Raw genomic sequence first — 17,754 nt, 5'->3', positions numbered from 1 at the left:
ATGAAAGGGGGCTGGGTGTAGGAGGTACTTGCCATTATGCATATCAACTGCTGTTTAGTCTCCAAATGAGGGATTTGAGCAGCATTCTTGGGAAAACTGTGTATGAGAAAAAACTTGCACTCTTGAAGACTTGGGAACTTAACTACTGAAGGTCATGGGCCAAATTGTTGTATATCTAAATGCCATAGCAACTTTAGACAGGCAACTTGGCTTTTATTATAGTTTCTTGTAATGAGCGAGGAGGGAATTATTTGGATGACAGGCTGATTACCTTAGGAATGGAATAATTTCCTAAATTGTGGGTCAGAACACTGACCTTTCCTTTTTCTCTTATTCAAACAAATGGGATGTCTCTGTTTACTCCCCTTCTACAGATCATGCAAATGAGTTCAAAGTGACTAGTTCAGCTTAATGTATTAATATTAATTCTGAAGCTTATTGTTACTTTTGTAGGAGCTGCTTTGTTGCTAAATACATAGGTGACCAAATGTTTTATTTTAGATACGTACTTTAAAAAAAATTGGCCCAGAGTATTTTGAATTATAATATTTTTTTTTCCATCGTGTACTCCAGCCTTTCAAGATCATGGTGCTTGGAAAGGATAAAGCAATGATCTCATCCATTTCAGCAGTTCACAGTCATTTCGGTGTTAAGGAGCCATAACCCTCTCTTTTAAGGAGTGTGTATTACTTTAACATATTAGTCTAAAAAGATGGACTTTGTTAAGACACCCTCTCAAAACAGATCCAGATGTATTATTAAATACCAGTGACACAAAAAAATGCAAAAGTGGTTTATGATACATATGCAGGAAAACACATTCATCAACGTCTTTTCAGTCTTCTCCATCTGTAAGCTATTGGTTACAAACCACAGCAGTGAAAAGTGCACCTGTATGTGGACTATTGTTGAAAAGTGTGTTTTCACCTGAGGGAGATGGCTTGCACAGCCTACATAAACAAAAGGCTTTACATCCAGAGATGCCTCTGAGCCGCGTGACAGCAGCCAACTCTGACCTGGTTTGGATAGAAAGAGAGAAGAAAAACCATCCACGAAGAAGTGTGTGCTATGAGGTGATAAGTAGTTTGCATTTCTCATTAACAAGATGATGGGAGGGTTGAGGATAGGGAACAAAGTGGTGATGTGATGTGGGACTATTGGTTACTTTAAGGAAGTGTAAATGAACACAAAGTTTGCAGTGTAAGTAATGGATACTGACGGAAATCTGGCAGCTCTGAGGATATTCAGAGGAGCTCAATAGCTCAGCAACCCTCTAATACATTATCAAAATGATCCTGTGAACGTCACCAACTCCAGTCCATCCTGGACCATTAATGGCCTGTGACACAGAAGTCCGGTTACCTGTGACAAATACCTTCAGTCTCCTCCACGGGCTGGAGGCAGATCTCCGTACCATGGAGCACTACATCATGCTGGCTCTGAATGATACCCGTAGCAGAGAGACCAGCACCTGACCCCATCCTTTTCTGGCTGTTCCCATCAGGTGAAGGTTATTTCTCTGTAGATGAGCAATGCGACAGAGCTGGACTTTTTGCCCAGCTCTGGTTGCCCTGCCAGTAAACAAAATACTTGACTGCCTACGAGTGTTCATACAGCATCAGGCAGCTTAACAGACTCAAAAAGTGATAGCGCTGGAATGAGATGACACCGTCTATTAAGCAGCGTAACATTTCTGCTCAAGGCCATTTGAATGACACGCTGTTCAGGTTTAATAACCAACTAACTGTCACAACATCGAACCATCTCTAAAACCCACTAGTTCTGCAATTGAGTCAAAGCTTTATGGAAAAGGCTTTCACATTTGTTTATTTTAAGATAACTTTCTCAGGCTTCATAATTTTTTTCTCTTACATGGCTTTTTTATTTTTCATGTTTCAAAAAACAAGGTACAAGAGGGTTTCAAGGGCAATACTGTATGCCTGATGTTACACGGGGAAAAAAAAAGAAAAATAACATAAAGTATGATGAATCCATTTTCATCCTGCTGGTGTTAATTCCAGTCAGAATTTGCAGAAATGTGTATCTGGGCATGTAGAATTGCATGGAACCACAGTATGTCTGCTAATATTTAAGGCCCTTGCTGTTGCTATGACATTTTTATACCAATGCAGGATTCTTTTGGGGCTGATTTCTCTGTTCAGTACCAAAGTTGAGTCTCCAGTTTTTGTTCTTTCCTGGGTAGTATTGGGTCTGCTGAGGTTTATCCTTGCTTGCACCAGTCCTGGGGTTTAGGGGATTTTGGTTTTAATTTGTTCCATATCTTGTATTTTTGCCTAGTCACATCTTAATTAACAGATCCCCACCTTCAATAACAAAAACACAGCATTAGAGCCCTAAATGTCATGGGAGTGAACAATCCAATTAAAAAAAGAGCATATTAAATCTGTTGAAAACACTATAACTGCTTGCCAGTCCTGCTTGTAGAAGCACACCGACTATCAAAAATCCCTCCAAAGATGCAGGAAGGACAAAAGTTGGTGGTTTATTTCTTCATCTTTAATTAAAAAAAATCAGTGATAAAAATGGAAAGTAGCAAATTTCATTAGAAATACATTCTTGTCCAGTCACCCCAGATCTATTTGGATGGTGGGAGAAAATTGGCATCAAAAGAGCAGCTGAGCAAACTCTACTTTAAATATTTAGGAGTCAAATAAAAAGTTGGGGTTTTTTTCTAAGATAACAGCTAACTGGGTCAAAATAAATACACTACCTGACTTGTCTGAGTATAGCTTTAATTATGTGCACAAATTTGTGAAAGGTAAATAACCGCATGATTTTCATAGAGGAAAGACTCCAGAGGTCCTAATAACATACTTAGGCATGGCTTGATAGATAAATGCTCAGAAAATTTAGGGACTATGCTTGTTTTTTCTCCTGTGTGTTGATGTGTAGATCTTCTCTCTAAGACAGATTTAAAGAAAAAAAAAATATTTTTTATCTGTTATGGTACTCATATTTTATCCCAGTATTCAAGTCCTTGACCTATTCAAAGACATAATGAGTTCTAAATAATCTAAAATTCTTTTAGAAAAACAAAAGCCTGATTTTTATCGCTCTAACTTCCACTGTAACATATTTTACCTGGAAAAATGAATAACAGACTATATTCAAAACAAACATTTTAAAGTTTATATCAGGTTGTAAATTATGTAGAATTACTCAACACATTAATGAGAAAGAAAAGTAGTATATTAAATCTTTGTTATGAATCCATCTCAAGAGTCTCTTTCAGGATATTTTATTCAATATATTAGGCAATATCTCATGGAGTATTGCAGTAGACAAAGAATACCTTAGGAGCTACATTCCTGTTTCTCCTACTCCAATCTGTTTCAGAGAGGAAACCAAAGTTATGCAGGGCAGCCTCTCCACAGGCAGTTTCTCTTCAGTTGTGCAGTTAATATCCATTCTGTGCCAAACCCACGAAGGATTTCATGAAATACCAGCAATTTCTTGCCAAGATTTAGACTCTGACTTTAAAATTTTAAATTTGAAACTTTTCCCCCCACTAGTTTCAATCTACTAATTTATGTGAAACAGAAAATGAAGATAAATTTAAAAAAGAAATGAAATCATTTTGGTTTGTAAACAAACATATTTATAGCTCAGAGTCATGCAGTGCATGTACATACCCCAGGCAGAATTTCAGGGCTCTCTAAGTGGTTTGTTTCTACCATACTGAAGATTTTATTTCTGCTGCTGGTATACACAGAATGGAAATCTTAGTCCCATACCATGCCATTCAGCTTCCTACATATACACCATAGAAAGATACACAAAGGGATGGGATTTTCTTATTATATGGTGCTTGAATTAATATACACACCTGTTGTCAATTTAAAAGAAATATTGCTATATGTTCTGTTCACCATAGCAACATAAACAAAAAGGTGGAAGTAAAAATAGTTTTCAAGGACATCTCCCAGAACCATTGAATGTTTTTTATCATTCTGAATTTTGATATACACAGTTACTGGATTGTCTGTCATCTGTGCCAAGTACATTTACACATAAAGCAGGCAAGGTCGTTTAATCTTATCTATTTCTAATTAGTGCTGAACTATAAGAAGCATGGACTTTTTTGCGTGCCTTGTGTATACCAACTTCCCCGGATGAATTTGAAACTTCTTGGTTAAACACTGAGCTTAATCTGGAAAAAAAATTCTTTTAATATTAAATAATGGTCTTTTTTAATAACTGGGAAAATACTAAGGGACTTCTTCCTTTAGCAATCTCCCTATTAACTGTTTCTTTATCGGCACAAAGGAGTTTTATGAGTTTGAGTAAGCATTTCTGCCAGCTTCTCCCTAAGGCAGTAGGTTGTGAGATAGGTGTGATCCATCCAACTGGTGGATCTCCTCTCGCCTGAACTGGTTGGATCTCCCTGAAAACCCAGTGCCCTGGATCGCCCCCATGATCTCCTTTCTCTAATTCTGTGGCAACCTTGATCTGTGCCCATCCTGGAGGATCCAGGTAGCCCCCGTGCTGAGCCACCCTCCATGGGCAGAAATGCCGCTCTGCAGGGAAGGAAACTGTGCGGGCAGCCACTGGCATAGCTAAGAAAGAGAGAAGGCACCTTTACCCTTAAAACATGCTGCCCTTTACTGCTGATAGTGGTCAGTGCAACATAAGCCAGGGGTACATTTTGGATAAAGTGAGAAATCTGTAGCAACTTTTAACTTTGTAGCCCTGGTTTTAAATTAATGTCTCTTTGAGAAGAGAGCTGTGTAATTTCATGTATCTTAAAGCACAATTTTACGTGCTGCATATTGTTTAACAATGCTGAATGCAATAACTATCATTGCCACTTAAATGTATTGTGGAAGACATGAACATACTTTTACTTGTATAATGCAGCCTTGGTTGTTATTGTGGCCTTGACCGCATCCTGATTTAAAAGGTCAGTGCTTGTCATATGTCTCATTGCGAACAAGGCCAGAGTTCTTATCAATCTGTACTGTGAAGACTGAGCTGTTGCCAGGTTTGTTGGATGATTTCAGGTTGTTATAATTGTACTTAGCCTTGTGTTGATATCACTGTTAAAAATTACTGTTCTGTGTATTCCTTATACATGGTTTTTTGTTGCTGTTGAAGGATGTGAAAATAGTTCAACGTGGGGTTTTTTATTACTTCCATTTTATGCTGACATAAATGGGGTATGCATGTACATAGATGTGTGTTTGTGTATATTTTTTATATAAATATATATGTATAAAAGTATACTTTGGGGGTTGAGACAAAATTACCAATTAGCTTTTGAAGACTAAGGTTACTTATTATATAAATATTTTTTGTTTAGATACTTTAATCAAAAGCATATTGAAAAGATCAGTGACTGTATGGAGATTTGCATTTTTCTGAACAAGTTAAGAATCCAAAAAGGAATATGTTAAGTCTTTGTGTCATCATAACCATATATCAAGGGCATTCACTATGGTATCACTGAGGTTTTTAATGAAAAGATTTGAAAGAAAGGCCTTTTCATTAATAAGATGGTTGAGTGTATCTGTCTGCATATATGTTATGTTATAGAATATGTGATTATGTACAGACAGAGTATTTTTATGTCTCATTGCCGTATTTTTGGATGCTTGAAAGCAGATTCGATTAAATGAATTGTTTATTGTAGATGTGAACAACATGCAGACAGGACTCTAAATAAAGTGCCCTTTTCAGATTAGTTAAGTATTGCAAATCCACTTAATTTAACAGGGTATATAAGTACTCATACCTTCAGAAAATCAGATAATGGATTTTAGATGTTTGCCTTTAGACCCATCAAATTATAAATGCTGTCCATTAGGTGAAATTCTTTGTGAACTGCTGAGGTTCCAGACCTGACTCCCCAGATCCAGTCATTCTGGGCATGCGCTACAACGGGCAGACAGGCATGATAGCCCCCGCCTCTATTTAACCATTGGTTCCTGCGTGCATTAAAAAAAATTCTCTCTGAAGCTCCATTTGGATCTTAGTCCATTCGTAGTCCCTTAGGGCTTTCAAAGCCCTCTGTCTCTTTAGTAAAGGCTTTTGTGGTAACTTCAGCTCTCTGCACATGTGTGTGCGTGTACTTGCATTCATGCTTTCTACATGATGCATTTTAGTGTCTTGCATAAACCTAAATTGAACAGCAGCTCAATTCTAGCTCCACCTGCTCGATAATTTAACCATTCCCTGTGCTGTAAAATCCTTTAATCTGTTATATTTACAGTTAACTGAAAAAAGTGAAACTGTGTTTTCAAATAAAGAGAAGCAATTCTGATTTCACGTCTTATCTGTGATAACTACTTTCTCACATATGACATAACGTAGCTTTCCAACTACATGCAAGCTTTCCAACGTTGTTAAAGTGGAACCCATGAAATGAGGAGATTGGCTCTAAAGTCTTAGTTTAAATGTTTTTATTCCTTATGGAGAAGTTGAGATGGGAACTTCTAAGTTTCCCTCTGGTTCTCTGTAAGCTGCTTATAACCACACTGGAGAGAATTCACAAATAAATCTTGTGATTTTCAGGTAATCACTTGCTTCCATAAGCTTAGCCCTTCAATAAAATACCAAATGTCAGAAGACTCTCAATAAAGTCAAGAAAGTTAGAAATGTTGACATATGCAATAACTGAAATGCTGCTCTGTATCTGTTGCCCTTATTTAATATAGAAGGAAATCTCCATGGGGGTTGTTGGTTGGGACATACATATGTACAGCTTATTCATCTTTAAGAAAATTTCCCATAAGGCTGACATACGATGCTGTTTTCTCAACTTGTTGCTTCATCATACCATTCCTAAAGCACTTTTCATTAGAAATACTGTTTTACTGGGGTTTTTACAGAGTAAATCTGTTCTGAAGTAGACATCAATGTTGCATTAAGGATTCTCTTAAATGAGTTAATGAGTTCTCCGTTACTCATTGTCTATGCTTTCATATTCTGATTCTTTTGCACAATAATCTTCTTGTAAGGGGAAAGGCAGTTGTTCACCAAATTGTATCTATCTGTTAAATTCTGAGCCAAGACTGATGCTCTGTCTGGAGTGTATTGTTACTGAAAATGAAGTTTCTAAAAGTTATACACCTGTTTCAAATTTGTTGTTTCTGGCTACCTGCAGGTGCTTGACTATAGAGTAAGACAAAGGAGAAGTTTATGTCACAAATGACATCTTTCTGGTTTCTAAAACTTGTCTTCAATGTAAGAAGCTTTTGAAAAGCCTTTTATCTTGCAGATATTTGTCAGCCATTATGATATCTTTCTGCTGCAGGAATTATAATGGCGAAAAACAAAAGAGATGTTCAGTTTTGAGGGAAGGCACAGATAAAAAGGCAGAAAGTGCTTTAACGAAAACAGGTCTGAGACAAGCTGTTTCAGTCCCAGGCTCAGCCAAGTGGTTATGCTCCCTAACCTCCCAGTGATTAGACTTACGTGTTTTGAATAGAACTGGTAATTTTAGGAGAGAAAATAATGTTCTGTTTCTTTGCTAGGTGAAACCTTATTATTAAAACAACAAGAAAAGCCCATAATGTTCTTTGACTTTTGCGGCCCCCTATTTTGCAACTTGAAATCACAAAATCTGAAGAGAGTAGTAATGTAAAATGAAAAGTGGTATCTCTACAAAAGTAAACTTTTTCATAATCCAGAGTTTGAATCCAGCCATTCTGCCAGATCTTGACTGGTAATGCTCTATATTCCCAGAAAGGCCATCCATTTGCATGTCCTCTTAGTATTGGCCTCAAAGTTTCAAATTGTCACCTCGTTAAGATGTTATCTAAAATCTTTCTCAGAGATAGAGGATTCCCCATTGTCCACAAGAGACTTGCTAAATTTATCTGCTTGGTCATATTGAACCAGAAACTGTTTCGCTGTCTCTCAGAAAAGCAAGCGGTGCATGTCTGGACCAACGGCAAAATAGGATGGCTCCACTAAGGGAGTGCATCGCTCATGTGTACTGGTGAGGTTCCAAAGAGCTGCTGTGCTCCCTTCTCCCTCAGATCCTCAGTGGGGCATAAAACTTAGCATTACCATGGCTAGGCTAACTTGCAGTGTCTGAAGACCTGTTCCACCGACTTAATTTAAATTTCAGTGTTATTCAGTGCTATAAAAGCACAACCCATTCTGGACCAATATTTTCCCGATACATCTCAGAAATGCTAGGTCAGAAAAAGAATCTGTAGCACAGGACACTGTTATGGGTCCGAATTTAACGTAATTATTAGGAAAGAGCTACTTGAACTGCATGTTGAAACAAATACAACTGTATGTGTACAATAGCAATTTAAAGGATAGCCCTTCTGTGGGTATTTTTCTGCTTTGTTTAAAACATTTTCATTTTCATTTTGTAGCCAAGCACCAAGACATACTCACAGAGTGGCAGACACTCAGTGTCAGTAGAGGTTCAAATGCAGCGGCAGCGGCAAGAAGAAAGAGAGAGTTTCCAACAAGCTCAGCGGCAGTACAGCTCATTACCCAGGTATGGTAACTGTCTGAAGCTATTCAGTGTATATGAGCCTGGAGCTAATTTCGTTTGTGGAAGGAAAATGTTGTGCTTAGTGCAGACACTTTTGTTTAGCATTGATATAAGGTGGAATGTATTCAGTGTGGAAGAGGCATGAAATTTCTTAAGTGAGAGCATGTGGTAGCTGTTTATTTTAGGAGAATTACTTCAGAGCTGATTTCAGTGGGATTTGATGATACTCGGCACCCAACAGAATTGAGACATTAAAACAAAGCTATTCTTTGTGGGACACCATCCAGTTTAATTTTCTGCAATTACAAAAGTCTCCTGAGCATGACATGGGTTGTCCCCTTTTGACATGTCAGACTATTTTTTTTCTGTTGCCTAATTCCTTAGTGGATAGAAATTCTGTCTTTCTTATGCTGATACAGAGAAAAAACTTAAAAGGAAAAAAAATCTCAAGACCTCAAACAAATGAATATGGAACTGAGAAACTCTATCCAAAAAATCAGGGACCTCCAAGTTTCCAATATATACATTTCTTCTAAGTTACTGGGTCATTAGCAATGGGATACTGAAAATTAATACACTTTTTGTCTAGACAAACTTGCATTTTAAAAAAATCTTAGATTTTTTTTTCTTAAATTAGCTGTTGGAGCAAAATATCTTTTACTTGATATTTAGCTTTAAGAATTGTTAGAAGCTTACCCAACTTATATTGTAAATTAGATAGCTATCATAGTTAAGCATTATGCAAATAGTCTTTGCATTTTCAAGTATCAGTGACAATGGTTGAATGGAGAATCCTTTACACCGCTGGTTGGTGTCAATTTCCCTTGATTCTAGTTGTTTCTTCCAATAAGGTTGTATTATTTCTTGTGCCCCATGAGGAAATGGTGTGGAAAATATATTTTTGTGACAACATGTGTTTTACCAAGTGTATCATAAGTCTTTTTTTGAAACAAACAGAAGCTTCATAATCAAAGTTATCTAATCATGAACTCTTATCCTACCAACATCTTTGAAAATAAAACAGATCTCTCAGATTTTCACATGCTATAACACCTTTCAGTGTAGAATTTTTCTGTAAAGCTTGGGAGGTGGGAAAGGAAAATGCAAAGTTACTGTGTTTTCTGAGGTTGTTAGTTTGTCATTTTGAAAATCTTTATATTCCCTTTGCTTCTTATCTCTACCTTCCTTCTGAAGTGACCACATCTATTAATGCCATATTATTTTTCCTGGGAAATTCTCTTTCAGTTTTGCTAGCCCCAGCAATTCACGGATTGAGTGGAAGAGCACAGATGCTAGTGTTGCTTTTAAGTTGGGGCAGTTATTTTTAGTTTTAAAACTATGATTCTTAAAAATCGCTTCCCCTGTTCTGCTCAATCACTGGTAGCATTTAAAAGTTGGAAGTCAGTTGTAACGCAGTTCCAGTGGCAGAAATTAACACCTGTAAGGAGAAAATTAATCTACAAGAAATTTGGAAAATAATGTTTTGGGTCATAGAAATGCTTGTTTTGAGAAGAGTGACTGAGAACTTCATTCAATGTGGTTTTCAACATGAGAAATGACTAGCAAGCTAGCAATGCGTGTTACTGAGTAATTAATGATAATTTAATGACCTTGTTTGAGCATTCTGGGTATCTGAGCTGTGCTGAGAGCAGACAGAATTTCAGGACCTTGGGCTAAAGTTGAGAGCTGTAAATACCACAATACTCCTGTAACAAGCGGGGACATCCGGTTCTCCAGCTTTACAAACTGTTTGTAACTCTGTGACTGATCTTTAAAGCAATCTTCCTCTTACTCTGAAACTTAGGTCCCAAGCTTAATGTTGCATCTATGGCTTTGTAATGATTAAAGTTTGTACGCTGGCTTCATTCTTGAGCTTTGTTGCTTTTAATCTTGTATAGTCTCTAGGGGCCTCCTTTTTTTTCCCTTTGTACATTTAAATCATTAGTACTGAAGGCAAATAAACTCTGAGTCAATTTTAAAGGATCTTCCCAGAAAGACAGTGAAAGTGGGCCAACTAATTTTGAAAAAGTACCAGAAAACAGTCAGTAAATTAAATCAGTTCAACTAGTCATCTTCTTGTCCCATATGAAACTGTAAAAGCAACGTTTAACTCCAAGTTAATTTTCTAGTACTTAAAATTTATCTTAGTCTAGATCAGAAACCTGACAGTTTCGTAGCCTACAGAGGTTCATTCAATTTGCTCTTGTTCCAGGGAGTGATAAAACATGGCTCAGAAACATCATTTCTTTGGCAAAGTTGGATATGCGAACACCAAGAACAGCTATAAAAATTTGCATAAGAATTTACATTATGTGGTAATTTATGCTGTAATAATTTACATTCATCCTGAATAACAATTTTCATCTAGACGTCTCAAAATCTATTATGAAATAAGGTGGATATGGTCATTTTCAAGTTATATGTGTGGAAGGAAGATTGTAAAAACATGAGGTGACTTGTTACTTTTACTAATGGTAGAAAAATTCTCCAGGTCTCCTGTCTCTCCACTGCATATTCATTGGATGAGGCCACATTGAGTCATGTGTGTTGACATGAAAAACCAAGCCATATATAAACAACTAAATTATTTTCTTATTGATTAATGTCGCAATATATTTTGTTTTACTGCTTGATTCTCATACACTAATTTTAATCTCAAAGTGGGTATCTCTTTTGCTGCAGCACAAAATTGTTTTACTTTATCATCACCAATCTTATTTTAAATTCATAAAAGCATCTAGCAGCTTGATAGTAAATTAAAGCTATTTCGAAACCATAATCTGTCTTCAAAATAATGTGATGATTTATTGTGAAAAGAGATAAGAATTTGTAATTCGTATATGTATTTGATTTATTTATCTACCCCATGGAGCCAAAAAATGAGCAAGAAAGGTTATCTCTGCCTTTTCTTTTATGAAAGCTATAGAAAACTGGGAAACAGTCCTGATAGCACAAAATTCCTTAGTTCTGGAAATGGGAGGAAGAAACTCTCATCTGTGCAACTACCTATCAATAATGAGCTTTATCTTTTGACTCGTGCAGTGTTAGAGCAAGTGTTTTAAAGCTCTGCCTGTTGCATTTTTAATCAAGTGTGAGTCTAGATTCAAATCTCCTGAGTGACTTTCCAAGTGCTGGCTTTTATCTGTTTTTTTAGGAAGCACAGCAATGTGTATGGTCTTTCCGAGTCTGCAAATGAATTGTAGCACTTTTTTCTTAAGAACATGATGGTTGTTGTAGCACTGGATGGGTTTTCACGGCATATTCCTCCTGGAGAGGCCTAGAAATATAGTTCAACTCTATAGGAAGTGTTCTCCCAACAAAAAAGGCAAGATGCCTCTTTGGGGCAGAAGAGAACATGACTTCCGGAGAATGCTATAGCTGGGGGAAAGCTGATGGCGTTGCAGAAGCACCTTTCTTTCCAGGAATTGTTGTCAATAACTGTGGAAGAGGAACCAGAACATTTGTCTTAAAAGCCTCTTCCATTTTTCTTTCCAGGCAAAGCAGAAAAAACGCCAGTTCTGTATCTCAAGACTCCTGGGAGCAGAGCTATTCCCCTGGCGAAGGGTTCCAGACTGCGAAGGAAAATCCCAGATATTCCAGCTACCAGGGATCGAGGAATGGCTATATGGGGGGACATGGCTTCAATGCCAGGGTAATGCTAGAAACACAAGAACTGCTCCGTCAAGAGCAGAGGCGGAAAGAACAACAACTGAAAAAAAAAACTTCTTCTGAAGGGCCTAGCAACTATGACTCATATAAGAAAATTCAGGACCCTAATTATACCCCTCCTAAAGGTCCTTTCAGGCAAGATGTACCGCCTTCACCATCTCAGGTAGCAAGGCTGAACAGACTGCAAACACCAGAAAAGGGAAGACCATTTTATTCTTGAGGTGAAGAAAATGAAGATCAACTTATCATGCAATAAGGAACATTTTCATATAAAGACTTATATTTTGAAAACTTTTTAAACTGATGGTACTAAGGAATATATCCGTTGTCTGTTTCAGTGCCTTTAAAAATACAGGCAAAGCGTTGGTGGGCCTTATGTCTTTGCCGTTCTGTCTCAAGTGTTGAATTCATGGAAGGATGTTCCACCATTTGACAATCATAGCAGAAGTGAGCAACACCGCCCCTGCGTACCGAGTCCCGTAGCCCAGTCCAGTAGCTGTCAATGGCTTATTACTAGGATTTGTTGTAATGTGTTTTACTTTGCAGTGACTTATTACACCAACATGCAGCTTTGTGGCATAAAATTAATGAATTTGACGTTCAAGGAAGCATTGACATGTCCTTTTTATTTCTCTCGGGTCAAGAGGAGGGTTACATATCACTCTTGAGTGGATAAGGCTTAGCTCTACCCTGGATCACAGTCGCAGTTCTAAGATGTTTTATGGTGGAGTCATTACCAGTCTTTGTTGATCAATATTTAAGTGTCTATATGCTGAAAAACTATCCTTCTCCTATTATGCACATATGCACTCTTTTTTTCTCTCTCTCCCCACTCTGAGCTTATTAAAAAAGCCTTTATCCTGACTCATGAGGAAAACAATATTAAGCTTTCAGTTATCCTGAGAATCCTGGTACAATTGCCTTATAATCTTAATACACAGTCCATTACAAATGAAATAACTGGAGAGAGACTATTTATACAGTCACAGCCAAGCCCTTGATAAGTATATTTTACTATTTTAGTAAAGATGGGAAATTATGAACAAACATACAACTGAGTTCTGCTTTGCTTGACTTCTAAATGAATTTGGTCATATGACACATGTCTGGGAAGAGAACTAGGGAGAGTATCATCCCATGGTCATCTGATACACGGTTGTCTTTGGGCAAATGTTGGAGTTAACTTAAAGCAAAAGCAGAAGAAATCAAAGTTTTTCTTTGGATCAAAAAACTGAAAAGAAAACAATTTCTTCTTTTTATAATTTGTGAAGCTTTGTGGACAATTGCCTTGTGCTTCCATATACTGTATTGTTGCATCGTGATGCTACATTAAAAATAAACCTTTAAGTATATGAATGAGAGATAAGTGGAGACAAACTGTTACACATCATCCTGAAAACATGTCAGTATCCAAAAATAACTAAAGCAAAAAAGATTGCTCTAGCAGTGAGTAATATTTGAATGTGCATATGGGATATGAGAATTTCTTTTGCAGCAGTTGTTTTTATGTTTGTTGGTCTGAACTTCATGTATTGTAAAAAATGTAGCTGGGTTGCTGAAGTGCCTGCAAATCCTGATGTGAAAAGGCTTGAGAATGGACCTCAGCATAGCGTGTACAAAAAGTAAAGGAAGCAAGAAAGAAAATCATGTATTGCGTGATTTTAAAGAACACCTATTTTTTTTTACTGGCACATTTTATTTTTGCGCCAACTTGTTTCTAGAATATATGTGAAATACCAGCACACGTATCTGTGTCTTTTATGCCTGTTCGTTAATGGTTTTTGTTGTTAATAATGTATGCCATGTTTAAAAGTTGTTACTAGTGTAAGCACAGTGACATTGGATGACAATAGCTCTTTTACGCAGAATTTACAAAACTGTGTAAAATGGCTTTCCCTGTACATATGAAATTTAGAATAAAAGACTGTTTCCATCTTCATCTTGGTATTGCCTGTAGACCCTTATAAGAACTGCTGCAGACACTGAGTTTAAAAAATATTTAACAGATGTTATTTTATCCTATTCCTAATGGTTTGCGTGTGTCCTTCTGTGAGCGTATATAAACATCGGCAAAAAAAAAAAGATTTACAGCCCAGCTGAACACCTGAAGGCTATCCTCAGAGGGAAAAAACACTCAGTCTAACATCTTATGTTATTTTAGGCCATACCTGTGACATTTAAAAGGTGCATTCTTAAGGCTAACCTCTGTGGCAAAAATCTTTCTGGCCATAGCACGGAGTCCTCTCCCCGAGGAGAGTGCCGGCAGGAGAAGGGCACCCGCTACGCTCTGGCCAAATCCAGGCACGTGTGAGGAAGCCCCCTCTGCTCCAAGTGTGTGTTTTGGGCTCTGATGGAAGCCCTTCCCAGGAATGTTGACATGGTGACAAATGGGAGAAGGCAAATTTATGAATAAAGCAATATTTACAGTGCCAGTGATACTCTGTTTCCCCCATTAGTATTGGAGCTGTGTCTGGTTTTCTCTCTGTTCCCCTCATTCCTCCTTTTGTTGGATACTGCAGGAATGTCAGTCATAATTCTGTGTATGCATGACATCAGGCTGTTGCCATGGCAATAATAATGTCAAATTATTCACTGTGACTTTAGTGTGGGATCTCAAGGGGAAGAGTAACAGGAGCTGCAAGGTGGACAGGCAGCTTTTGGTGCCCAGATAAACTAAAGGCATGACTTTGCAAAAGACCTAAATTGTAGTGGCTTGCAATTGCGAGTGGGGAAATAATTGCATTTGCAGGCCTTGCTGTCGTATCTCCTGACTGCATTCCCAGATTACATAGTTTGATGTTTCTCTGGTATTATTTGGACAGGCAAGTAATTGCAAGCACTAAAAAATGCATCCACAGGAATGGAAAACAGGTTGAAGTCCTTTTCAAAATAAGGTCTTTGATAAACTGTTGTAGGAAAAAGGGCATATGTTTGGAAAAGTATGAAGTATGGGATGTTTTACGTGTGAGGATGGCATATGTTAAAGTTTACCCTTCTATGAAACTCCTCTTCAAGGTGTTAACAATTTGCCATAATTAGATGTGTTCATGAAAGAAGGCAGATGTTCTCTTTGGGCTATGTCTGTGTTATGTTAGCGAAGAATAAGGTCTTTTTCTGGCTTCGTCATCCTGTCTTTTTCCTGACATAGCCTAGACAGGATTTCTAATATTAACTCCCATAAGTTGCAAAGGGTGATAAGGAAGTGGGAGGGAGATGTTTTAATAGAAAATGACCTTTAGTTCTGCATAGTGAATAGATTCAAAAGTTAATTGAGCTAACTACATTACTGCAGTAATTTGTTTGTGGATGCATTACCATTATGAGATTAACTCCGTAACATTAGTGTATTTAAGAATGGTCACAGGACAGACTGTAAGGGAGCTTACAACATCAAGGAGTGGGTGTAAAGCTTGCACATTTTTCTCTGTTGAAACCCTAAAAAAACCATCTGCAAAGTCTGCTGGTATTTTATCAAAATAATTTGTTAATGCTATTGAAATTCCATGAGAAAGTTTAATATTACTAATGCAGAAGACCGCTGCCTTTCTGAAAAAGCCTACTTCCCCTCTTCTTAATAGGGCCTCCTTCAAAACAAGAGTGCAGCCCTAGTGAGTTATTGCATGGGCCCGATAGTTTAATATATGTCTTTGAGAACTCTGCCATCAAAAACAGGAAAAAATGGCATAAAGCCCAGCTGAACATGGTCAGAAAGTACACTTGCCATTTATTGCTGGCAAACAGCAGGAAGAACAACAAAACAAAATTTAAACCCATCATGACTGTAGATATATGGCTTGCCTTTCAAAGCTGTGCTGATGTTTCGCTCACGTTCGCTCTGTTTATGAGTGTCTGTAACATTGCATTTATCTGTGCTGGGTATGTTGAGAATGGAAGGGAAGAAACCTTGGCCAGACAAGGAAGAGATGCGCCAGATTAGCAGTGTTGGCTAAACACAGGATATTCTTGAGTAATTCAAACCTTTGAACTTGTGTTGTTGAGACTTAAAGTGAATTTGGCTATCGCGTGTCCTGGCTTGCAAGTCTATTTTCAAAATATTTCCTAATTCTATTTGCTCTGCCTGACTGTTTCTACATCTTTCTCTCCTGAGTCCTCAGTCTAGTTCATAGGAATTGTGAGGAATCTGGCAGAAATGCAAATGCAGAAAAAAACTCATCTATTTTTTATGCTGCTCTTGTGTCACCACACCCTGGCCTTCCAGACGCAATTTGAAGTTCAGCCCTAGCTTGGCAGAGGAAGAGCGGGGGTCAGAAATCCAGGATGGGGGACTGACTTCGTGAAAGTAGGGTTTGTGTGTGTGCGTGTACATGAGAGAGAGAGAGGCACAGATTGGATTCATTTGCCTTAAATTCATGTCCAGCTTGAAACCCTCTTCAGAAAATCTTGTAGCATTTCTTCAGAGTTTTTTCCATCTGTGCAGAAACCAGCTGATGATTTGATGCACATGGTTATTTTTTCATGCCCTCTCGTACATCACTTCTATTTTGTATCAGCATCACACTCTCTCTTTTACATCTGCTGATTAATTCTGTTGCATTTATTTGTTTCTCTATATGACATGCAATTCATTCATATCCTAGGCTGCTTCTTGCCAGTGATTGATATTTCTCTCTTAGCTTTGCAAACTTATTTTAATATTTTTCTGTCCTTGGGAGTAGTGTTATCTTTGGTAATTTACACTTTAATCACATTTTAAAAATTGAGAATGGAAGCTTGAGTTGGGATTACACAAAAGCAGACTAAAGAATATGGCTTTGATTTCTATTCTGTGTGCAGCGCACACTTCCCAGGCAGTTGTAGGGACTGCACAGAGTACTGCCTGAATGAGATGAAGAAAAACATCAAGGCCAGGAGCTTTGGAGAAAAAAAAAAGTTAAGGAAAGTTTTGAAAATATTTATGCCCACTGCATGCTATCTACTGTGAAAAAAAAATAATTCCTTAGAAGTATCACTCTCTGTCTGAATGGCTGATGGTTTCAGAGCTCAGACAGACGTGACCATGGTTTAAAGACAGCCGGATGGAAGAGGAAGCTGCTTGTGCCCTTCCAAAGGATGCCAGGACCCTCTTCCCTTGCAAATTGGCTCCCAAAATGCTGTTTTCAGCTGCACATCTTACAGCAACCAAGGGCTAAAATGGGCTTACATTCACACATTGAGCTGAAAACTGCAGTGACATCTGTCAGAGAGGGAGAGATGACAGCCGCAGGTGCTAATAGCTGTGGTTATCTGATTTTAATCCACTTGTTTCTTGAAGTATTCTTTGTCTTAGGAAAATAAGGAAAGAAATGAAGAGTGAGGGAGAGGAATAAAATGCGAGCAGAAAGGTTCTCCGCTTCCCTTCCACTATTGTCACCATTACAGACACTGGTAGCTAGTTACCTTTTTTTCCCCTTTGTGCCCCAAAGACATAAAAAGGGATAAACTAGCTGGCAGTAACCTCAGTGCAAACCTCATGACCCTCCTAGAGATTCACTCTACTGTGTAGCCTGTAAGATGTGAATTAACAACGCAACAAGCAAAACAACTTTACTGGCCCTCCGTTACTGCCTCTGGGGGTTTCCCTGGGATGTGTTTAGATTGTCAGTCCTTGG

The 17,754-nt window shown here is 37.8% G+C and overlaps 1 protein-coding gene across 13 annotated transcripts in view; it reads left to right on the top strand.

Annotated features, from left to right (window-relative positions):
- The window catches only part of PARD3 (par-3 family cell polarity regulator), a 463,980-nt gene extending 449,902 nt beyond the window's left edge, over positions 1–14,078 (top strand). For all 13 annotated transcript variants that reach the window (XM_072854616.1, XM_072854617.1, XM_072854615.1 and 10 more), the window contains 2 exons: positions 8,352–8,479; positions 11,972–14,078. In XM_072854616.1, the coding sequence (XP_072710717.1) occupies positions 8,352–8,479; positions 11,972–12,365 (522 nt within the window). In that variant the 3' untranslated portion in view covers positions 12,366–14,078. The remainder of the gene's footprint in view (positions 1–8,351; positions 8,480–11,971) is intronic.
- The last annotated feature ends 3,676 nt before the right edge of the window (positions 14,079–17,754 follow it).

Source organism: Ciconia boyciana, chromosome 2 (genome assembly GCF_034638445.1).
Source record: "Ciconia boyciana chromosome 2, ASM3463844v1, whole genome shotgun sequence".
Lineage (NCBI taxonomy): Eukaryota > Metazoa > Chordata > Aves > Ciconiiformes > Ciconiidae > Ciconia > Ciconia boyciana.
The sequence above is the reverse complement of the archived record's forward strand: the minus strand, read 5'-3'. Positions and strand labels throughout refer to the sequence as shown.